General features: G+C 42.0%; 1 protein-coding gene across 3 annotated transcripts; it reads right to left on the bottom strand.

Moving 5' to 3' along the window:
• Nucleotides 1-480: 480 nt before the first annotated feature.
• Nucleotides 481-21,938, bottom strand: si:ch211-89o9.4 (uncharacterized protein LOC566247 homolog). 3 transcript variants are annotated; one of them, XM_048196808.1, is made up of 8 exons: nucleotides 21,672-21,938; nucleotides 3,680-4,701; nucleotides 3,133-3,275; nucleotides 2,651-2,791; nucleotides 1,362-1,487; nucleotides 1,211-1,252; nucleotides 938-1,072; nucleotides 481-749 (listed from the first exon to the last, which is right to left on the bottom strand). In XM_048196808.1, exons 1-8 carry the CDS (start codon nucleotides 21,728-21,730, stop codon nucleotides 546-548), a joined length of 1,872 nt encoding a protein of 623 aa, XP_048052765.1. In that variant the 5' UTR covers nucleotides 21,731-21,938; the 3' UTR covers nucleotides 481-545. The 3 variants fall into 3 exon arrangements, with proteins under 3 accessions (XP_048052765.1, XP_048052764.1, XP_048052766.1); XM_048196807.1 differs by having other exon boundaries at nucleotides 3,133-3,455; nucleotides 21,672-21,935; XM_048196809.1 differs by lacking the exon at nucleotides 21,672-21,938 and adding an exon at nucleotides 8,522-8,800 and having other exon boundaries at nucleotides 3,133-3,455.
• Between the last annotated feature and the right edge of the window lie 2,449 nt (nucleotides 21,939-24,387).

The raw sequence follows: 24,387 nt of genomic DNA, 5'->3' as shown, positions 1-24,387 counted from the left end.
GTCACCTCAGTGATCATGACCTTTTTAATGGTATCAAACAATTAAAATAATAAAAACATATATTTTAATGTATAATTGACAATCTGAGCTGATATTGAATTAATTGTACAGGGTTCCTGCACAATTTTTGACCTATTCATTTCAAATGACTTTTCCATAACCTTTCCAGTTGATTGTGATTACTGGATTAGGTTTTTTAAAAATCATTTTATGGATATTGCACTCACAATTTCTAGTCAATGAAACACTGTAAAGCGGAATATAACCAGAATAATTGAATTCAGTTTTAAATTTCCATTACTTTTTTAATGGAAGAATAATATTTACAGGACTTTCCAGGCCTGTAAATCAGACAAAATTTCCTGATATTTCCAGGTTTTCCATGACCATGCACTGTAGTGACTGATATTTTTCAATTAATTGTTAACTTTTTCTTCTTCATAAATATAAAAGGTAAAAGACAAACAATACTACTTCATATGACCTTGTTTCATTGTATTTTATTACAAAGTTAATGAAAAATTACCATATTTAAGGGGAAAAACTTATTTTTCCAAGTATTTGACTGAATTGACCTCAGATGTATTTTTCTGTATATGACATCCTCTGAGGAAAGAGAGATGATGGTTGTGATAAAGACAAGGAATTTTTTGAGACCACTCATATACAGATAAAGCAACAGAAGCAGATTCCATTTCTAAAACCATCTGGATACTGCTCTTGTTCCAAAGGCACTGATCAACATCCACCTAGTTATGAGAACAAAAAATATCATCAAGTCAATGATCTTTTAGACTCAGTGGGCCAAATACAAGTAAAAGAAATGGAGTCAAACTCTTTAATGTTTTCACATATTTTTCAAACATCCAAATGCATTTGAGTTTTTCTCCTTTTGCTATCAAAAACATATTTGGTGTTCTGCAACAGCATAGCTTACCATGTTTCCATTAAACACCAGAGTTCGGAAAACTTTTCCAAAAGGTTTTAGCAGCCGTAGCACTCCTGTAGCAGCACAGGGCTGGTTAGGTACATTACAAACAACCAGCAAATGGTCCAAAGGTGTCAGCAGCCCCTAAACGACAGTGGGGGCTTATTGTTAAGAGTCATGGAGGATGGATGGAAGTTTGAAAAACAATCTCGAAAATGTTATTTATTTGTTTATTTTTTAAGTTTAAATATTTGAAACGTCTCAAGAACAAGTGATACTTGCATTTGACATTGATGGTCCCACAAAAGCATGAAACACTGACACCTAAGGCAAAAGTTAATCAAACCCAAAAATTAATTAAACAAAAATGAATTATGCATGAAAATATTCATTAAACTGTTTCCATCATGCATCCATGAGTGTGTTAGCTCACAGGTGAACTTAAGTCAATGGTTTGGGACACCAGCTCCAAACTTTGCTGTCTCAGGTGAACCGGGATAGCAGAGTAAACCTTTACCATCTCCTGGGCTGAGAATTCAGTTGGAAGCATCAGTAAAGCCTGGAAAACACAAACACACAAGCTTAGTGCTGAATGACTATGTCTATTGTTTTAGAAAGCACTATCCCACTTTTTCTTGGTTATGTGAACATTAAGGGAACATTCCATTTGATCATTTTGCAAACATAATGGGAATGTTACAGAATGTTCAGAGAACATTCAATAGTAACAAATTATAATAACATTTTGAAAAAACACTTTAGATGAACGTCCAACTAAAACGTTCCAGGAAAAAAAAATGTTCCATGAACGATGTATAAATAACGTTTTTGTGCTAATGTTTTGTGAACATTATTAAATACCAGATGACTTTGAAAGAACGTTCTGTCAACGTTACTGGAAGAACATTTGTGCATAACTTTGAGAGAACCTTACCAGAACGTTATCCAACGTTTAACGTTCCCTGATAGCTGGGACTTTTGGTAAAGGCCTATTCACACCAAGAATGATAACTATAAAGATAACGATAAAGACATACTTCTAAAAATCGTTCTAAATATAAAAGAATAGCACTGTCCACACACCATAGCTATAACGAGAAACGATATCGTCGGGATCAACTTCAGAACGACTTTTTCCAGCTGTTGAACGATTAAACACTGACAGCCAATCAGAATCCATTCTAATTTAAGGTCCCGCGCATTTAAAATGGCGGACGACATTGCGGAGAAGTTAATCGCCGAGATCCAGAAAAAGCCATCATTGTTTGACAAGTCAGCCCCCCTTTTCAAGGATACTTTAAAGAAAATGGATATATGGAAAACAATCGGTCAAACCCACAGAATAAATGGTAAGAAGTATTAACGATGAGATCATTATGCCAGGGTAGCAAACTGTGTAAAATAAAATTACCTCAGTTATCCAGTGCTAGTTTCGACAACATTGTCTTGCTTCCTTTGAAGTTGCAGTGAAAAAGACTAGACGTTGTTTTTACTCCACTATATTGACTTCGTCAGCTAAATTCACTGTTCGATTAAATCGATTACACTAACCATTCGCTCGAAACATAGCATGCTGAGGACATCTGCTGGTTAAAGCCGTCTAAATGTGACAAGAATAGCAAAAACATGTAACAGTTACACACTTTGAAACCGCAATTTTACAGAAATGTACTGACATGTTTTAAAATGAAGTATAAAGACACATATTCTGAAATAGCATACCTTCTTCCATTCTAGACAGGTTTCCATGTCAATCTCAGTTGCAGTTAAAACCTCAACAGGGTGACTAAACGGAGATGCCATTTTGATGAGCTCACTTTCAGAGTAGTCAAGAGAGATTCCAGACACACGAATTACACCCTTCTGTTGGAAAACACGGGAGCGATAAGAGAAATAAAGTTAAGTGCTTTATTAAAATAGTGGAGTTTGCCTATTACAGCACTTAGGCCTAGTCGGTGCTGTTTCTTCTCTGAAACATGTGAAAGTGTTCTCACACCACTAGAGGTCACTGTCTCCATTTGTTATCATGGGACTGTAGTGGTGTGAACGATCCTTACCTTGTTGTTTTCAGCCTGCAATGTTGAGACCAAACTGATACTTTAATGGTTTAATGGTGGTAATAAAGACCTTTATGAAACACCTTTAATGAGACTGGCTTTTGATTTATAATACACAGTATTTCTGTTACACCTCCTAGAACTTACAGTTTGTGCTGATGTTTTTGCAGTCGTCTTAGTTACTGGCATCTGAATTTTCATTGATTCAGTGGTTCCTTCTGATGTTGGAGACTTGACTGGAAAAGGCTGTTGATGACCATTTCTTATAGCATTGGAAGTGGTGGATCTGTCTGAAGAGAACATGGATCTTTTTGTTGTATAATGTCTTGTTTTATTAAAGCCTGGAGAGACAAAGCTGTGCCTTGTGCTGCATTTTGAGCGAGAGGGAAAACAGACTGAGCCAGGCCTCAACCTTGTGACCTCAGCAGGCCCATGCTGCAGTCTCTTAAGGAAGGAATTTGATCCTCTTCCTGGAAGTTAGAGAAACTGGGGTTTAGTCCAACTCTTTGCCCCGAAACCAATGATAAAATTTATATACTTTTTTAAAGCTGTATATTTATGGCACAAAAACATATAACACATGTATATTCAGTATATTTTTCCAACCAACATTTCCAACCAGCTTGTAAGTTACAATAGCCACAGTTCAATCTCTATCATTGATGCATGAGTTGTAGATGTAATAAAAACTCACCTGATGAATCTCTTAATCTTTTCAGTGCTCTAGACTGGGTTGAGAAGTGCTCATGAATGACCTCAGATGTGCTGTATCTTTTAGCGTTGAGAGATCTATGGGAATGGGAGGATGGACAGGATTGCCCATAGGGACTTGGTAAAGCAGATCCTTGCCATTCACTGTGCCTAATACACCTTTGATCATGATGTTTCCCATGAGCATGTGATTCCATCTGATCAGACGAGTTCCATCTAGCATGGCCATGATGAATGTTCTTTGTTTCTTTGAGCTGTTGGATGTCTTGTATAATGAAGGGGAGTTTCTCTGTTGTTAACTGGTTGTCTGGGAAGTGACTGAGTAATTCTAGGTCCTCTAGAGAGAGGCCAAGACTGGCTAAAGCTTTGATCAGATTTTCGGTTGGAAAACGTTGCATTGCTTGTTGCTTTGGCCCTATTCCTTCAATTTGTGGTCTATCAGGAGCCATCATCGATTTGGCTGTCAATGATTGGTACTGAGAACAGTCCACTTCTTGATTGAAGGCAAAATGTTTGCCTAGATGGTTGGTACCGGATCTAACGAGAGGTTCCTCAGATGTTGGCAGTGGCACTTTTGTGTTACTAATGATGGGTGTTTTCTCCTGAATGATCTCTTTTGCTAGAAGGTCACCACTCTCCTTATTGGCAGTAACTGAATTAATTGATGAGGGGTAACTAACCCTGTGAGGTATGAAATCCATGTTTTTTCTGTGCAATAGTTGGGAGAGGGTAAAAACTACTGGGGGCTGGTACATGCTCAAAAATGAGGATCTTTGAATGCCAACAGGCTGTAAGAGACTTGGAGGAACAAGGGGGTTCCCATAACTGCTAGTATTTCCAGCTGCAACGTTACTAATCAGGTTCAAGACCAACTGAGCTTCAAGCTGGGCTAGTCTCAACAGGAAAGCTTGTGCTGCTCCAAATAGCGGTGGCACGCTGGTGAAAACGCTGCTCATCTGAGACAAACACACTGGCCTGGTATTGATTTGAGGAGCATGTAAAAGTCTGTGGGGGGAAAAGATGTAAGACCATGAATATCTCATATTTCTAAATCATATATATTCAGCACCTGTCTTCTTTTTTTTTTTTTTTTCAGGATATAGAAATTTATTTAAAAATGCATTAAAAATGCAATTTATATATAATGCTAGAATTTTTGTGTTGTTTTCCTTTACAGTATCTAAGTATTCTTAAATCAAGATACATTTACTCAAGAAGCAAAATGACTTAAGATATTATGTCTTGTTTTCTCAAAAATGTATCAAAATTAAGTGACTTAAAACAAGAACAATATCTGTTATTGGGGTAAGAAAAATAAAGGGAGAGCAAGTGAAAAAAGAAAAGAAAACCCATTTAAATGTTTTCCCTTTAAATTAAGTTAATTATTTTTTTTTTTACCCCGCTGACAGATATTTTTTCTTGTTACTATTGGCAGAACTTTTTCTTGTTTCAAGCGTAAAGTTAAGTGAAGGCCAAGCATGGTAACCCATACTCAGAATTTGTCCTCTGCATTTTAACCTATCTAAGTTATTGCACACACATGAGAAGCAGTGAGTAGTGAACACACACCCATTCACTGCGGTGCCTGCCAGTATTGAGAATTGAACCCATGACCTTTGGGATACAAGTCCTACTTGTGATAGATATATATGTATGTTGATTTATTGGGGGTGACATGGTGGCTCAGTGGGTAGCACTTCAACCTCACAGCAAGAAAGCCCCTGGTTCAAGCCCCAGCTCTGCCAGGAGTCCTTTCTGTGTTTGTCAGCTTGGGTTTCCCCCCCACACAATCCACAGACCTGCAGGGTAGGCCAAATTGACTGTAGGTGTAAATGTGTTTGTGAGTCCCAAGCCATGTAATGAAGAGGGTTGGGGAAAGACCTGGTAACCTACCCTGGCTAAAACATTGCCAAGAAACTTCATGGATAGTCTCACATGTGGTGAGAGTTTGCCATAGAATCACCAAGAGTCGGATACAACTGAAATGGTAATAATATTATAATCTATATTATAGATTGATTTATATGTATCTTGATTTAAGGATGTTTAGAAAACGTACAGGAAAGCGAAACAAATACTGAGAAAAGAAAGCCTCGTTAAATTGTTTGTCATAATCTTTTATTATTATTTCATATAAAAATAATATTTAAAAAAACTGCTTCACTGTTTATTAATATTTGAAAAACCTTTCTTTCTTTCTTTCTTTCTTGGACACTCTTATTTGTTGTCGACACTCTCTTGACTCCTATCTGCTCATTATTCAAACAACATTTTGTGGATAAGCTTTTCTTTCACCTAGGCCATCAATCCTGACTGAGGCTCAACATTTAACTCCCAAGCAAGCTTAAAATATAAACTGTGAAATAGTTTTCTGGTGTTGAACATTCATAAACAAATACTTTATAGTTTAATGAATGGACGGCTAGTCTCGACAGCATGAAAGGACAACTTCATGGAGGCTTTCACTCAGACATGTGCTCACTTCATTACGTATAATTAATAACACACCAGCAGGGTGTTTTTCAAACACTGTGACAGCATGTCCTCGTAACTTGAGTAAGAGGTGAAAGACATTTGTCTAGTGTAAAGTACCACACAGCTGCCATAGTTCCGCAGCCACAACCACGTGCTGCCCTGCATGTGTGTGCAATCTCCTGGACAGATTTTTAAATGATGTGTCATCCAATAAATACTTTTTTGAATTTTTAAAGAGGGGTTTACAAAACCTGATTGATGCATTATTCAAAAATCTGTTCAAGAGAGTGCACACCTGGTAGCACACCTGTTCATAGCTCAAAATTGGTTAAAAGGACAATGAACAGATAAAATGCAGAGCAAAGTTAAATAAAAAAATAAGTATCTTTATCAATAATATAAAGATATAAAATGTACACTGTAAACCTGAATAAGTTGGCAAAACTCAAAACATTTGAGGTAATCAGTTACATTTTTTTTTTTTAAGTAAATAAATTCAAAGTTTAAGTAAGCAGAATTAGCAGATGTCAATTTTGTACTGATATATTTCAATTGCTCTTAACTTGAAATTTTTGAGTAAGTTAATTCATATATATTAAACTTAAAATTATCCTAATGTATTATCCTATGTAATCCTAACATATATAATATATAATTATCCTAACATATATAATTATCCTAACATATATAATTATCCTATGTAATCCTAACATATATAAACAGACAGGAAGCAAAGTGGGAGAGAGAGAGAGAGAGAGAGAGAGAGAGGGGGGGACGGGATTGGGTATAGGTTTGCGAGCCGGGACTCGAACTCAGGTCGCCAGAAGCACAATGGTGCTATATATATCGGCACGCTGCTTTAACATAACATTAGCATAGCATTGCAATTGTTGAAAGAGTACGGCAATACATAACATTTATGAAATACTTGTTCTCAGACTAAACCCATGCTCCACTTGTCACCATGATGGTAACCACCCAAAAAAACCCACATAACAGAAACTATAAATCCCAGCCCAGTTTCAGGTAAAGTTAAGTGTGTCTAAATTAAAAGAAACAAGTTCATGAAACTCAAAACAATGAAACAATTCGGATGACTTAAAATGTGTCAGTTTCATAAACTCAAAAGAAAAAGAAAGTTATTTTGATTGAACTCATTTGTTTAATTCGAGTTTGCCCTACTCAAACCAATTAATTATTTTGATTGTTAGGGTTTAAAGTGATATCTTTATAAAAGTGGCGAGAAATTGCATTATTAGATCTCAAAAATGCTTTTTTTTTTCCCCTTGTGAAAAACAAGTGTGCTAAATGGAATTGAATATGTAGTGTACTTCTATGTTTATATTTTTCATAAACACCTATAGTTGTTGAAACTCAGTCTATTCACATCCCGATGGCAGTCAGACTTGGACATTAGACTTTGTATTGAAATATTGGCTACTTTAGATGATCTGTCCTTGGTACTGTTGTTGAAACTGTAAGAATACTCCGGAACATAAGTAGTTTGTCTGATGAGATAACAAAGATATGCTAGCATAGAGGCATTTATGCTTGACATTGGAGAAGTTCTTAGATAGGCCATACAGTATCATATAATTTAAAGGTCCCGTTCTTCGTGATCCCATGTTTCAAACTTTAGTTAGTGTGTAATGTTGTTGTTAGAGTATAAATAAAATCTGTAAAATTTTAAAGCTCAAAGTTCAATGCCAAGCGAGATATTTTATTTAACAGAAGTCGCCTACATCAAACGGCCAGTTTGGACTACATCCCTCTACTTCCTTCTTTAATGACATCACTAAAACAGTTTTTTGACTAACCTCCGCCCACAGGAATACACAAAAAAGGGGGCGTGGTCTTGTTGCGCTCCCACGGAGAAGAGCAAGAGTTGCATTTGTAGAGTGTGTTTGTCGCCATGTCGTCGAAACGCTGTTATTTTCATCCCGCAGTCCAATCACCTTTGTTTGGCTTTCCCAGGGACGCTGTACTTAGAGATCAGTGGTTACAATTTATGTTTAACTCGGTTCCCGAAAATTATAATCCACATGTAAAACTATGTGCAGCACACGTTATGGTAAGAGGCGTGACCTTTCCGGGCAAGATGCGCTAAACTGCTGTCGAATCACAACACAGGAACCGCTGGCACAATCAGAACTCGTTACGTATTTCTGAAGGAGGGACTTCATAGAACAAGGAAGTCATCAGCCCGTTTTTATGACAGTGGAAACAGCGGTATACAGATAAGTAAATTATGTGAAAAATACTGTGTTTTTTTACACGCGAAACATGAACACATGTTATATTGCACACTATAAACACAATCAAAGCTTCAAAAAAACATGAAAAACGGGACCTTTAATATGAAGATCGGCGTGTTCCTAAGTGTGCTCTCTGATCCAGCTGGCCTTTAACTGAAATACCAAGTGTAACAAGACTCAACAACCAGCTTGATCTCCTAATGAAATCATTTGAGCCATCTCGCTCTGTCTCTCTCACTCATCAGTCACATATCTATTTAGGTAAATCTTATTTTTAGATGCTCATCTGATTCAGGATCGCTCCCAGAAGTATGATCAGATTCACATATTTAGCAGATTTAATCATTCAACAATTCTCACTGAGACTAACAGCAAGAGATGTAATGGAAATGTAAATACATTTTTTTTTTCTGCAGTAATGGTATGATGATGACCTGAAGACATGTTGCTCAGCAGATGGTGCCAAGTTAATAAACTAATCTGATTTACAACTCCTGGATAGGTATTCATCACGCTGTCTTCATTCCTGGAAGGTAGGAACATGGTAGCAATCCATGCTGGTCAGTCAAGGGCACCCCATTATATAAAACTAAACATAAAACCATGATTATAGAACAATTTAGCGTAATACCTCTGCTCTAGGATATGGAATTTTAGCACATATGATATGGGATTTTTTTTCTGGAACTAGACCACAAGTATCTATGTTGTTAACTCATAGATATGTTAATGACCCAGCACCTCGAAAAGGCCAAACATACTGAATTACACAAGCCTCTCCTGAAAAATTCAGGTCTCTGTTACAGCTAAATATGCAACAACAAGGTGGGAGGAATCCTGTCACTCTGGTACATGACGTCCTCAAAGAGATTACCCAGATCCATATAACCTCTGTGGACTGTGCTTGTACATTTGAGCTATGTACCCCATGAGGAACGGTATTGGACAAGGCTAGGAAGGGGAATCCTGCTTTCTGCTGCTATGCTAATGGTCTAAAATGTTTTGTTATATATCATTTAAAATTTAGTTTAAAAGTATGTATATATATATACATATATATATGCACACTAGGAAGGGGAATCCTGCTTTCTGCTGCTATGCTAATGGTCTAAAATGTTTTGTTATATATCATTTAAAATTTAGTTTAAAAGTATGTATATATATATATATATACATATATATATGCACACTAGGAAGGGGAATCCTGCTTTCTGCTGCTATGCTAATGGTCTAAAATGTTTTGTTATATATCATTTAAAATTTAGTTTAAAAGTATGTATATATATATATATATATATATATATATATATATATATATATATATATATATATATACTTTTAAACTAAATTTTAAATGATACATAACAAAACATTTTAGACCATTAGCATAGCAGCAGAAAGCAGGATTCCCCTTCCTAGTGTGCATATATATATATATATATATATATATATGCACACTCAAATCAACAAAAAGATCATTAAATCTTTTTATCATAAAATTATAAATAAATTATTATAAATGAAAGTATGAGCCAATCCACACATGCCCAAAACAATGTGTTTATATACAGGGGTACACATAACTTTTTTGGTCTGGTTCTCAAGGGAGCACCTGGAGATGTTGCTTGGTACTCACACTTTACACAACACACTTATCCTAAAATCTGTCCTCATCACTTTCCTCCAGACTCCTCTCCTCACTATCTTCTTTTCTCTCGAACATGGTAGATGATGATAATGATTTTATTTTTATTTTACTAACATTAATGACACAGACAACAGCAAGAATATTAGGCTGCTGTCACTTTAAGAAGGAAAGGACATATCTGGTTACTTTCTCAACTGTTCACTTATGACATAAGCGAGAGAATACTTGCCGAGACGGGTATTTTGACGTAATTTTGTGTGTATGTGTCCGTTAAAGCGCAAGTAAACACGAAAGAGGAATTAATTCGGTGTTCGAGCGCTGACTCTCTCTCTGCATGCGCGCGCGCGCTCAGGAATGTGAGGCTGTGAGCACAGCTTGCGAGTCCCGATTTTCGCCTCTTCTTCCGCTTTTAAAATCGTTTGAATGTGTTAATTGATGAGACAAAACATATCCAAATTATAAACTTTCACTCTATGATGATTAAATTTAGCAGTTAATCCACGAATCACATGTGTGCTGATTCTGAACCGTTGGACCTTGTCCGTATGGATCACAGATTAACTGCCAGACATCCCAACCTGCAAAAAGTCATTTCAGGGAGGTATCCCGAAGACACCCCCCCCCCCCCCCCCCCAAAAAAAAAAAAAAAAAAAAAAAAGAGGAAGGAGGACATGGATATGATATTTCAGAACAGAACAATGACGTAACTATTTACAAACACACCAAATTTTACTTTTGTTGCTGCTTGCTTCACAGATTTGAGCAACTTTCCAGAAACCTCAACCTCAACCCTCTTACATGCGCTTCGCACACACGCACACTAGCACACACACGCAAGGTCTCTCGCTCCATCTCCCTCTTTGCCGTGCGCGCGCTACACCATTGGCCGGGGGCCGTTGCTGTGATTGACACCTCATAGGAGGGCCATTTTAATATTAAAGCACAAGAAAATGCAAAATTTCTGAAAATTTACTTTTCTTTGCATTAGTTCTCATTTACTTCAAATTTCATTTCTAAAATATTTTCGTAACAAAAAAAATTAAACAGCAGTGTCTCTATCATGTTAGTGTAAATATTTTCCCTTACTTTATTTTTGCTTAAATAACATCAAAATCTTGCACTGAACAACACTGTACTGAACAAATGCAATCCCTGAATACATTTATTCTTGCCAGACATCTGACAAGCGCTTCTGCTCACAGCGCTGAGCCACATTTGTCCAAGATGCCGCTTGACGCGCATCGGACGCGTTTCGGTGGTTTAAATCGACGGTCGCGACTTGCGTGAGTGCTTTTACTTTAATTTAGGCAAGCGCGCTCATAATAGAAGCGACGCAGTCGGGACGCGCATGTGGTGCGGCGCGCTCGTTTTTCCAGGCGCGCTTATGCCACGGCAAGATGAAAACATCTCAACTTTTCATGTGACAAGGACCAACCGATGAGCTTCGGCCTTAACAACATGTCCTTAACAACATTGAAAGCTCAGCCGAACTGATCATAGTTCTATCTCCATAAATATAGTAGTAGAGCTATTGCAAGGACTAGAAATCCATTTTTCTTTTGCTGAAACCGTGGAGAGCGTAGTTCATGGTTCCATAGCAACGACAGACGCCACGGGAGCGCAAGCGCTTTGAAAAGAAGGAGAAAGCGGTGCGGCCGCTCATGTGACGCGATATCTGTGAATGTCCCCTTAGAACGGCGACTTTTTCTTTGCATGTGGAATATGGTATGAGACAACAAGAGAATAATAATTTAGCGGGCCAGATTATGTTTTATTTTTGAGATCAGTTGCGGGCCGGTAGTTTGAGACCACTGCACGGTTTGAAACTGTCTCGCATGCGCGCTCTTGCTCGCTCGCTCGCTCTAGATTCCGGGAGATTTTAACTAATTTGCGGGCATCAGGGAGCCGCTATCAATATGCGGGAGACTCCCGGAACTTCCGGGAGACTTGGGATGTCTGAACTGCGATTCGTTACACACCTAATAATTAAAGAACACACTTATCATCATGATTGCTATCTTACCAGAGATGGAGAAAAATCCTACTCCAGTAAGTAAACGTGTCCCTGTGAACCGGTCCTCATAAATGTTGGTACTCAAAAGCGTTTCCCTCCATATATATATATATATATATATATATATATATATATATATATAAATTGTTTATATTGTGTTCAGTGGAATTAACGTGGAATATTACCCTGAATTGGCGTAACCCAGGCAGGGCTCCAGACTAACTTTTTCACTGGTTGCACTGGAGCTACCAACTTTTTCAGTTGGTTCCACCAGCACATGATTTGGTCGCACCTTTTTTTTCTTTGAAACAACATGGGATTAATCAATGCATGCTGATGAATAGTTGTCTTAAAGGGGCTATATGTGAGATTTGTACTTTAAAGGTGCCATCGAACGTTTTTTTTTACAAGATTTAATATAAGTCTAAGGTGTCCCCTGAATGTGTCTGTGAAGTTTCAGCTCAAAATACCCCATAGATTTTTTTTAAATTAATTTTTTTAACTGCCTATTTTGAGGCATAATTAGAAATGCGCCGATTCAGGCTGCGCCCCCTCCCGAGCTCTCGACTCTATCACAGCATAAACAAAGTTCACACAGCTAATATAACCCTCAAAATGGATCTTTACAAAGTGTTTGTCATGCAGCATGTCTAATCGTGTAAGTATGGTATTTATTTGGATGTTTACATTTGATTCTGAATGAGTTTGATGGTGCTCCGTGGCTAAAGCTAACGTTACACACTGTTGGAGAGATTTATAAAGAATGAAGTTGTGTTTATGCTTTATACAGACTGCAAGTGTTTAAAAATGAAAATTGTGACGGCTCTTGTCTCCGTGAATACAGTAAGAAACGATGGTAACTTAGTTGTTGAACCAATGACGGCGCGGCATAGCTGCGCGACCTATGGCGAGAGAGCACACGAACTTTCCCGCCGAAAGGGGCGGGGTAAAGGGCTATATAAGCAGGCGTTTCGCCATAGGATTTCAGTCCTTTCTCCTTCAGCGACGACAACGCATCTCCTCGCTGATCTCCGCCTGAAGCCTGAGGAAGCTCGCCGCCTTCGAGAAGCTCCCGCCGCCGTCTGAAGAGGCCCCGCAGCGGACCCAGCTGAACTCGCCGGTCGGAGACAGCGCCGGCGCCCTCGCTGACTGCCGCCCCGAGCGCCGTCCTCGAGACGCCCGCCTCCCGCTCCCGCTTCCGGCCGCCTTCTCAGCGTGTCTCCTGCCGCCATCCGGTGCGCCCCTCGAGAGCTTTCCCGCGGCTTATTGCCGCTCTAAAGAGCGTTTTTCCTCAGCGGTTCTACCGCTCTAAAAGAGCTTCCGCGGCCCTCGCCGCTCTAAAAGAGCCCCCCAATCGCCGTTATAACGGCGGCGGCGTTGCTGCAAATGCCGCGCCACTCTTGTGGCACGTGCAGAGCCCCTCTGCACGATGATGACGGACACAGCGAGTGTGTCGCGTGCCTGGGCAAGTCCCACGCCGACGGCGCGCTCGCTGGAGCCTCATGCCCGCACTGCGAGAGCATGAGCCTCGGTTCTCTGCGCTCGGGGGTCGCCTTCTTCACTGAAGGCGATCTCGCCGCTCGCGCCCTCCCGTCTCCTTCCTCCCGCGAGCCGGCCAGGAAGAGACAGCGGGGTAGAGCGACTCAGCGCCCGGAGTTGTGCGAGCTCACGTCGGCCCAGCCCCCGCGTGCCTCGCCTTCTCCCCCGAGAGAACATTCTCCCGTCATGTTCTCCCGACCAGAGCAGCGTCCCTCTGCAGATGCGAGCGACCTCGTCTCGTTTGGAGGATCTGACGAAGAGCCTGATGACTCCATGTCTCTTGCGGCTTCTGAAGCGGAAGGATGGGCTGGCGAGCCGGACGACCCTGCTCCCCCGCCTCCTCTGGAGCCCATTGATCACGGCCAGGGTATGGATGCCGAGCTCTTCCGCATCCTATCCAGAGCAGTGGAAGAGCTAGACCTCGACTGGGCCCCTCGGGAGGAGCCATCGCGTAGCCGCCTGGATGAGTGGTTCCTGCCAGGCCGCCGCCAAGCCCCTCGCCAGCGTTCCGCTCCATTTTTTCCCGAGGTGCACGAGGAGCTTACGAAGTCGTGGCGCGCTCCGTACTCCGCCCGCCTCCACACAACACACCGTTCTGCCCTCACTGCTGTCGACGGCGCAGAAGAGAAGGGCTATGAGCATTTGCCGCCCCTGGATGAAGCGGTGGCAGCTCACCTCTGTCCTCCCGCGGCTGTGGGATGGAAGACCAAAAGAGCCCTGCCTTCCAAGCCCTGCAGAACCACCTCTACTCTGGCTGGAAGAGCCTACACCTCTGCGGGCCAAGCTGCTTCGGCGCTTCACACCATGGCGATCTTCCAGGTGTTCCAGGCCAAACTCCTCCGCTCTTTGGACGAGTCCGGCATTGATGCACCTGCCTTCAAGGATCTCCGCAGCGCCACCGATCTAGCCCTGCGGGCCACGAAGGCCACTGCCCAGGCCATCGGTCGTTCCATGGCCAGCCTGGTTGTGCTTGAGCGCCATCTTTGGCTCAACCTCACGGAAATCAAGGACCTGGATAAGACGGCCTTTCTGGACGCCCCGGTCTCCCCTTCCGGTCTTTTTGGGCCAGCGGTGGATGGTTTCACCGAGCGCTTCACTGCGGCGCAGAAGTCGTCTCAGGCCATGAGACACTTTCTGCCCAAGCGCTCCAGCTCTGCGTCTGCTCCTAGCCGCCCCAGGACTGCGCCGGCTCAGCAGACCAAACCTGCCCCATCCACCTCTCAAGCAGCGCCGCCTAAGGAGCATCGTCAGCGCCCTCGCCCTGCTAAGCGCCATTCCTCCTTCCCGAGACGCCAGGGACCCCGGCCCAAGATTGTGCTGGACCCGGTGACTCTGAAGACGTCCTGATCCAGCAGGGAGGAAGAGGGTTGGGGAATGTCCCGTTGCGACCGGACCACCCCAAAAGCTCCCTCGTGCAGTCTCCCCTCCGCCTCGTTTAATTCCGGGCGTGGGAGAAATGCTCTGTGTTGTAGCTGGGCCCACGCATGTTGCGCCCAAACAAAACGCCGTTTTCCCCTTCAGAGAGCGAGTCAGGCTTTTACAGCCGTTACTTTCTGGTCCCCAAAAAGGATGGCGGCCTCAGGCCCATCCTAGATCTCAGACTTTTGAATCGCTCCCTCATGAGACGGAAATTCAAAATGCTGACGCTGAAGCAGATCCTCGCACAAATTTGTCACGAGGACTGGTTCTGCTCGCTGGATCTGAAAGATGCATATTTTCACATCCAGATAGCCCCCCTTCACAGACGATTCTTGAGATTCGCGTTCGAGGGGGTGGCATACCAATATACAGTCCTGCCCTTCGTGGTTTTCCCTGGCTCCTCGCACTTTTACCAAGTGCATGAACGCAGCGCTTTCCCCTCTGAGACAGATGGGAATCCGGGTTCTGAATTACCTCGACGATTGGCTCATTTTGGCCCATTCGCGAGTCGAGCTGGAACACCACAGATCCGTGCTCCTCAGCCATCTCCAATGCCTGGGTCTCAGGGTCAATCTAGCCAAGAGCTCACTGCTCCCCAGCCAGCACATTTCGTTTCTGGGGGCAGTTTTCGACTCAGTCCGCATGACGGCAGTAGTCTCGCCAGAGCGCGCCCTGGCGATTCAGCAGCTCGCGGCTTCCGTCAGGAACAAAGCCTATCTTCCTCTGAAGCTCTTCCAGAGGCTCTTAGGGCTGATGGCTTCCGCCTCCCCAGTTCTGCAGCTTGGCCTTCTTCGGATGCGGCCGCTACAGTTCTGGCTGAAATCCCGGGTCCCCCCACATGCCTGGCGGCACGGCCGCTTATGTCTCAAGGTCAATCGGGCCTGTCTTTTCGCCCTGAAACCTTGGATGAACCCTGCTTGGTTCAGTCTTGGGGTACCTCTACAGGCGGTGTCACGAAGGACGGTGCTCTCGATGGACGCATCCAACTCAGGTTGGGGGCTCTGTGCGAGGGCAGACCGGCCTTCGGTTCGTGGTCCCATGAAGAGAGCCATCTCCATATCAACTGCCTCGAAATGTTGGCAGTGATGAAAGCCCTGCAAGCGTTTCAGGTTCACTTGACGGGACGCCACGTCTTAGTCCAATCGGACAGCATGACCGTGGTGTCATACATAAATCACCAGGGCGGTCTTTCGTCCAGCCGTCTATGCGCTCTGGCGAAACGTCTTCTGGAGTGGGCAATACCAAGGCTTCGGTCGCTCAGGGCGACTCATATACCTGGCAAAACCAACCTGGGTGCAGACATGCTATCACGGAGCAATGTCCCCTCAGACGAGTGGATGCTCCATCCCCAGATGGTTTTCAAGATTTGGGAGCTCTTCGGGAGAGCAGAGGTAGACCTCTTCGCCTCAGAAGACAACTCTCATTGCCCAACATATTTCTCAAAGGAAGTCGATGCGCTGGCCCACACCTGGCCCAGCACACTCCTTTACGCATTTCCCCCGATCGCACTGATCCCGCAGGTCATCAGGCGAGTCAGGGAAGACAGACACAGAGTCCTTCTAGTGGCCCCGCTCTGGAGGAGCCAGGCTTGGTCCTCAGAGCTGTTCAGGCTCTCCACGAAAGCCCCGTGGCCCATTCCCCTGAGACGGGACCTCCTCTCTCAGGCGAACAGAACAATCTGGCACCCCCAGCCAGAGCTCTGGGCTCTACACCTCTGGTCCCTCGAAGGGAGCCGACTGACCTTCCCAGGGACGTACTAGAGACCATATCTCAGGCGAGAGCCCCGTCCACGAGACGCCTCTACGCCCAGAAATGGTCGGTCTTTGTTGATTGGTGTTCCACACGCAACATAGACCCCGTGGAGTGTGACGTATCACCGATACTGTCCTTCCTCCAAGAGCGTTTGGATCTGGGGCGCGCCCCTTCAACGCTCAAAGTATACGTAGCAGCCATCTCAGCGTTTCATGCTCCTATCGCTGGCCAGTCAGTGGGTCGGAACAACCTTGTGGTTCGTTTCTTAAGGGGTTCGAGGCAATTAAATCCTCCTCGTCCCCTTACTGTTCCCACTTGGGACCTTTCTTTGGTCCTTAGGGCTCTTAAAGGAAACCCCTTCGAGCCGCTGAGTTCAGCTGACCTCAGGCCTTTAACCCTGAAAACCGCTCTGCTACTTGCACTAGCATCGGTCAAGCGTGTTGGCGATTTGCAGGCCCTCTCTGTGAGCCCTACGTGCCTCGAATTTGGGCCTAATGATTCTAAGGTCGTGCTGAAACCTAGGCATGGCTACGTCCCCAAGGTGCTCTCTACTCTGTTTAGAGCTCAGGTCATTTCGCTCTCTGCTCTTCCTCCCTCCGCGGATGAACAGGAGCTGAAGTTACTCTGCCCTGTCAGGGCATTGAGGACCTATGTAGAGCGATCACAGCCTTTCAGGCAATCAGATCAGCTCTTTGTCTGTTTTGGTGGCCGCACCAAAGGGTCTTTGGTCTCAAAGCAACGTCTCTCGCGTTGGATAGTCGACGCGATTAATCTCTGTTACTCCTCCCTGGACATTCAATGCCCCTTAGGAGTTAGGGCCCATTCCACTAGAGGAATGGCTTCCTCCTGGGCCTGGTCTAATGGAGTTTCCATTAAAGACATCTGTGAGGCGGCCGGCTGGTCCTCGCCGTCCACTTTTGTCAGATTTTATCATCTGGACGTTCCGGCCTTACAAGCCTGGGTCCTCTCGGTGTAACCAAGCGGCCTCTTCGAGTTCCGCCTCTCGCCGATCAGGAGTCATCTCCTCTTGTAGTGTAACAAGGGTTTACGACGGCTTTGCCTTCTTACTTGCTCTCTTGGTCCCCTCTCGGTGTCCAAAACAAGTTATGTCGTTCCCTGCCGTGGCACGGCGCGGTTGAATTCGTTCCCCATACGCAGTACGAGTGAAGTATCGAAAGGGAACGTACTCGGTTACTAACGTAACCTCGGTTCCCTGAGATACGGAACGAGTACTGCGTTACTTGCCGTGCCACGAGGCTGCGGCTTCAGTGTCGTCGCTTCAGTCGATTGGCCTGAAATCCTATGGCGAAACGCCTGCTTATATAGCCTTTTACCCCGCCCCTTTCGGCGGGAAAGTTCGCGCGCTCTCTCGCCATAGGTCGCGCAGCTATGCCGCGCCGTCATTGGTTCAACAACTTGTCTATGAGTGAACCAATGACGATGCAGTTACACTGCGTTATTGAAAAAGGCTTCAGTGACGGGGAAAAAGGGAGACTTTTCCCCATACGCAGTACTCGTTCCGTATCTCAGGGAACCGAGGTTACGTTAGTAACCGAGTACGTTATTCAACTATGCTGAGGTAAATTCAATGTTCAATTCGATGGCACCTTTAATAAAGCATAAAAATGAAATGCCTTTCCGAACCAGCAGGTGGCAGTATCTGAACAGCCAATCAGAATGATCAGATGGCCCGATGGACCGACGAGCTCCGACGCCGATTCGACATTTCGAAACGGCCGAAAAAAAGCAGATGAGGACTAACTTCAGCCGACGGTGCAGAACACACTGAGAAAACTTGGTCGGCCGACGAGCAAAAACTGCCTGACAGCCCTCCGTCGGCTTGGTGTGTTCCTGCCAGTCTTCTCGGCTTTCATTGTCAATGGACCCTTCGCTAAGCCCCGCCCTCCTTAGTTACTGTTGCTACGCCTGTCAAGCTTTCGCGTCTGGCAAGTCATTTACAGTGTGTATGCACCGGTGTCAGACATTTTCAAGGAGATAATTAGTCATTTTTGGCAAACAGGTGAAATATCTGAGAGAGCAAGACAAAAGGGACTGCAGTATGCATTCAAGGGATATATCCATGACATAATATGCAACCAATTAGAAAATAATTTGATCAAAATTGAAGCTAAATCTCCCAGCGCGAGCAGGAGCCGCCTCATACGCTGACCATTCAAATGGGAGAAACACAATTTATTGAGAAAAAGCTTTGTTCATCCACAGCAGGTTAAGTGAAATTAGTAAAAATAACCTAATAATTATAAATCAAACAGCTTATCCATAAGTCTTGTGGAATAAACGAGACGTTAGCCTGACCATTTTGCAATGAGAACATTCTCCCGCTTATATTTTTAGCACGCCAGGCTAACGTAACTCCGTCTTGCCTTTAATCATTTTATTTCATGTTCAAATATATGCATTATGAACAAAGAACCGTCATTATTTCCAAGCAATGATGTGCTGAGTTAGCTATAGCTAGCTAACCTACCCGTCAGATTGTCCTACCCGGGCTTACTGCATATGCATACATCAATATTACATCATTGTTGTCATGATAAATAACACAAAATTACTGTATATGCACTATTATAAGGGTAGGTTCAGGGGGGTAGGTGTAGATGTTAATAAAGCCATAGACCACATTAATATCACGCTGGAAGCCCAATCTGATAGGTAACGTTTGCATTTTTTCGGATTTTGTCAGATTTTGCTAACGTTACCTACTGTTTCAATGGGAGGTAGCAAAATCTGACAGGGTAGCACAAATTTTCAGAACACCAGCATTCCTCCACTTGGGTTTTAGGTGTCGGGAAGGGAAAAACTTTTAGGATACCGGGTATCAGGTTGACACAATCCATAAGCACAACGCTTCGGCATGTTCCCTCGCTCAAAAGCTTGACAGACCTCCCGCGCCTAGTAACGGTTGCTAAACCACGATTGGCCTGTGGCAGTTTTCGGGCGTGGCTTGGCGAAGGGTCCATTGCGCTCCCTCTTGTTGTGTGTTCTCAAGCTGGCAACCCGCTTCTTTGAAGGAGGGGGCAGGGCAAACAATATTTTGAATTTGGACTGCAGTACCTATTTCGACCACTGGGTGTCATTCCTACATAGAGCCCCTTTAATCCGCATACCCTAGTTTTGCACTGATATAAAAAGACTGACAGTGACATGAGACCTCATGTTGGCAAAATGTTTTAATTTTTTAACTATCAAATCAAAAAACTATCGGTCAAAAACAGAATGGTCTGACTTTATCTTTGTGAAATTGTATGCTACACACAAAAAAAGCATTAAACAAAAACAGTAGACATGCAGGCGGATCGACGGGTTGGCGACCACTGGTCTAAGCATTGCTGCTGGAAGTTGTGCCTTTTCTTTTTCCTTTGCTCACTCGGTTCCTCCCTGTCTGCACCTGTGCTCTCGTCTTCAGTTGTGTCTGTATGCTGGCTCGTTGGCTTGTCCTTTCCACCAGCATCCCTGACCTCCAAACTTTGCTTTTAAAGTATTCAGCTATTGACCTTTTCATTTTAATATGGCTTAATTCCTAAATTTTCTGAATTCCTAATTGGCAGTGAGGGGCTTCTGTTTCATCATCAGTGTGCAATGCGCGTGTACGTTCGCTCTCTAGCAGTTAATAAATAGAACTGCATGTGTCTTGCGGAAGAACATTGTAGCTGGAACTACTTCTCTCTGTTTATGTCTATGACGAGTCACGCAGGTACTGTGCTACTCCGCAGCCGAGGAGAGCCGACCCCTGTCTAAAATAGTCCGAATATAAACACTTATTATAGGCGTACTGTAGTGATTCAGGATAAGATACAAACACGGTTTGGAAAATGGATTCATTACGTACTCGTTCATTATATAAAGTTTGTTCATTCTGAACACAAAAAAGTTACGGACTGCAGCAGCTGCTGATACAACGCCGTTCTGTTGCGCACGCGCGAATTTAACTGAGCGCATGACCATGCACTTGCACAAAATGCTACCACATCAAATTTTACCTTGCACATTCTCCAAAAAATGGTCGCATATGAATTGGAGAGATATGTTCTCCAGTATAATTTATTTACTTAATATAAAGTAGTAAAATAGTTTTTAAACTAAGAAGTAATATTTAAACTAAGAAGTATTTTCTTTTTGTAATGTGGGAATAAAAATAAAGACTAACAGCCTGTTGTTAGCCTGAGGGCAACAAGAGACAGAAACATGTGACTTTGACTTGAGAATGAATTCAAGACCTTGACACACTTGTTCTGTTTAAGTTTACAATGGATGTTAAAAATGGAATGCAGCAGGTGACAAGACTGTTCGCTGGGCACCAAACAGTTCACGTCATACAATTTCTGTGCTTGTGATTAGTGACTTTTGACTGATGGCTTCTTATGGCCTACTATTAAGGTTTTGTATGAAAAAACTTATTAGGACTGATTTTCATTAAACAAACAAAACCAAACTCTATTATAATGCTTCATAATGCTAATTTCATTCAGGTAAATATATCTGACTGTCACAGTTCTAACTAGCAATACATATGCATAAGAAAAGGTTATGTGTCAGTGGATGTATATACCTCAAAAAGTAAAAAATAATTGTGAGAGAGTTTTAAAAAAAGTTTCATTGTGAGGAATAAAGTCGTAATTTTCAGGGAAAAAGTCTAAATCACAAGAAAAATATCTTCAGATATAAAGTCACAATTTCGAGAAATAAGGTCGTAATGATGAGATAAAAAAGGGAGATGTTAAGTTATTGATTTAGCGTATCAAATACAAAGAATATAGTGTGGCCATATCAGCTTGAAGAGTGATAACACTGGCAACATGACCCATGCTGAAAGATTCATTCTTCATTCAAACACAACATAATCCTTACTCACATGTTGGCTTTAGTTAAAGTTGAGTTGGAGGTCCTTTTCCTTTGGACTGAATTCTTCATTATTGGGTCAATCTTCAGACTTCAAATATTTTAAACGGTTCCTCTTGATTATGTATCATTTCATAGCACATGAACACTAGAAACTACTTTTGTCGCCCTCTGTAAATCTTACCCACTCTTCACTCTGGTCGAACACACACTGTAACACATTCTTTCTTCTCGGTATGTTTTCATCCCCCTGACCCTGCTCGTCCTCCCAACACCACCCCCTATCATTTCCTTCTGAGCACTTCTGCAGTCACACTCTCTCTTTCTTACTCACTTGATAATATTAACAATATTAAGTACACAATAAAATTACTAATGATCTTCACTGTATTTTTAGGGGTCAAGCACCAGAGCGGTTTAGCATGAATGACTTGATCCCATGATAGACTTAGGGCCATTTCAACTATGATTCTTATACAAGGAAGTTCTGATATTTATCAAATTGATAAAGGTTATCATCCCCATTCAAGATATAGAATAAACAACTTTTGTATACCTTTCTTATAATGATGTTTGCTTTGCTTTGTGATCACATGGACTGCACAAAACAACTCAAATTATTTTTTCTATTAAGTTTCCAGTAAATAATGTGATCTGACAAGCTTTAAAAGCTCTCTCCTGCATCATACTGTTATCCAAACTGGAGTAATGATGTAACGATGTACTTTATGATATATATGAATATCAGGACGTCTCCAAGGCTATACATGCAATATGCATACATCCCTTACTTGACAAAAAAACAGTATGTGAAAAGAGCAGTGTGTCTGAATTCATAGTATTCATAAAACACTGTAAAAAACTGGCAGCTAAAATAACAGTAAAAATGTAAACAAACAAATAATAGTAGTAATAATTATAATAAAAATAATTCTTCAATCTGTAAATCCAACGGCCCTTCTCTGCTGAATTAGCAAGGTCACGCTGCTATTAAAATCGGTTTTGTACTTTTTAGATACACATACTTTTTTTTTTTTTTTTACATCTTTCATAATAACACTGGTAGTATGAGAAAGCCATATGCACATCTTTTTACTTCCAAGCCAAATTTCGGAGCCCATGATTTGTGTCTGAATCTCACAATTTCCCTAACACCAGTTCCTCTGAACTGATTGACATATTTATCTAAACTAAGTTCAGTCTCTCAAAACCACTAACAAAACCAGATTTTAGTTTGGAATACAGCAAAAGGTCCTCTCTGAAAAACTACACCTACAGCAATTTTCAATTCTGATTCTGTAAATTCAGACTAAAGGTCAAAATATAAGGTTTGTTTGATACAGCTCCATAATGTTTTATTCAAATATTGCACCTTTTCGTAATATGCTTTTGCAAATATCGATATTCATAAGCAAACGCTAATGACTTGGGTAAAAAAAACTGGGACAGTCCTATGCAAACACAATACGCAATGAGTACAGATATTACTTTATGAACGGATAAAATAAAGTCAGACACTTATGGAGGCTCGTCGTTGTCAGGATCAGTTGAATCAGTTCTTTAGTGTATTTTGCATGCTGTTTCATCAATTCAGGTATGATATTTCACACAATCTAATTGTGGCAAAATATTAGCAAAGTCTGATCCAGAAATCATTCCTTTAGTTTAAACATTATGTTAACACTTTATTTTAATATTCCAAGTAACTTTGTACCTACATGCTACCCTTAGAGTATAAGACTGTCTGCTTAATATTTGCTAACAATTATTGTTGATGGTCCTTCAACATACATTCCACTGACTATATGTAACTTTGCAACTACATGTCAACTTATTCTACTAACCTTAACAGTCTACTAATACTCTAATGAGAGTTAGTTGATATGTAGTTGCAAATAAATGAGAGTTAGAAGACATGTATGCCAAGTTAATTATAGAATGGACTATAAAGACGTAACTGAAATAATACAGTGAGTACTTTCTCTTAATTTGAATTAAATTTGCTTGCCTATTTTTGAAAACCTATAAAAAAAAATAATAAAAATTGACTACCTACTTCATTTCTGTTTCCCCAGATTTGTAAAACCATGTGTAATTCATCCTTCGAAAACAACACTTCAATTTCCATGTTTAAAGAATCCTTACTGTGGCACTGCATTTGTCAAGAACGTTTTGGCGTTCTTGTCATTACTACCATTAAAGCATTGTTCTTAATTTTGGGAATGCCGATCAATTGCTGGTCCCTCTGGGTGTTTCATCATAGGAACATGAAGCCCAGCTTTGTGTTTTCTCTGAACCTCACTGTACTGGAGTTGTTTTTTGTTTTTTTTTGCTTTATAGACTTATTCTTTACCGACAATGCTTCAGTGAAAAACTATCAATCGGTTGCATTTTTTCTTGGTCTCAACTGGACTGTCAGACCTCTTCTTCAGATCTGCATGTGTATTGAACATTACCTGGCAGTGATTCATCCAGTAACATTTCTGAGATATAAGGGCATCCAGTGCAGAATTGCATTTGCAGCAGCAGCTTGGCTAATTGGAGTGGGCAACGGCTTGAGGCTTATTTTATTTGTAACAGAATTTTTTCCAGATGATATATTCTTTATGCTTTTCTGCATTGCTGTGATAATAATCTCCTTTTGCTGTGTCTCTGTCCTTTGTGCCCTGAAGCGTCCAGGACCAGGTAATCGCAATAATGTAGAGATGAGAGAGAAAGACACACACAAT

This window comes from Megalobrama amblycephala, linkage group LG7 (genome assembly GCF_018812025.1).
Source record: "Megalobrama amblycephala isolate DHTTF-2021 linkage group LG7, ASM1881202v1, whole genome shotgun sequence".
Lineage (NCBI taxonomy): Eukaryota > Metazoa > Chordata > Actinopteri > Cypriniformes > Xenocyprididae > Megalobrama > Megalobrama amblycephala.
The sequence above is the reverse complement of the archived record's forward strand: the minus strand, read 5'-3'. Positions and strand labels throughout refer to the sequence as shown.

Coding starts and splice junctions, on each gene's coding strand:
- si:ch211-89o9.4 (XM_048196807.1), bottom strand. CDS start 21,730: ATGAAGAATTCAGTCCAAAGGAAAAGGACCTCCAACTCAACTTTAACT. Junction 4,702..21,671: donor ACTTTAACTAAAGCCAACAT/GTGAGTAAGGAT, acceptor TTCCCCCCACAG/ACTTTTACATGCTCCTCAAA. Junction 1,488..2,650: donor CCTGTCTAGAATGGAAGAAG/GTATGCTATTTC, acceptor TGTGTTTTCCAG/GCTTTACTGATGCTTCCAAC.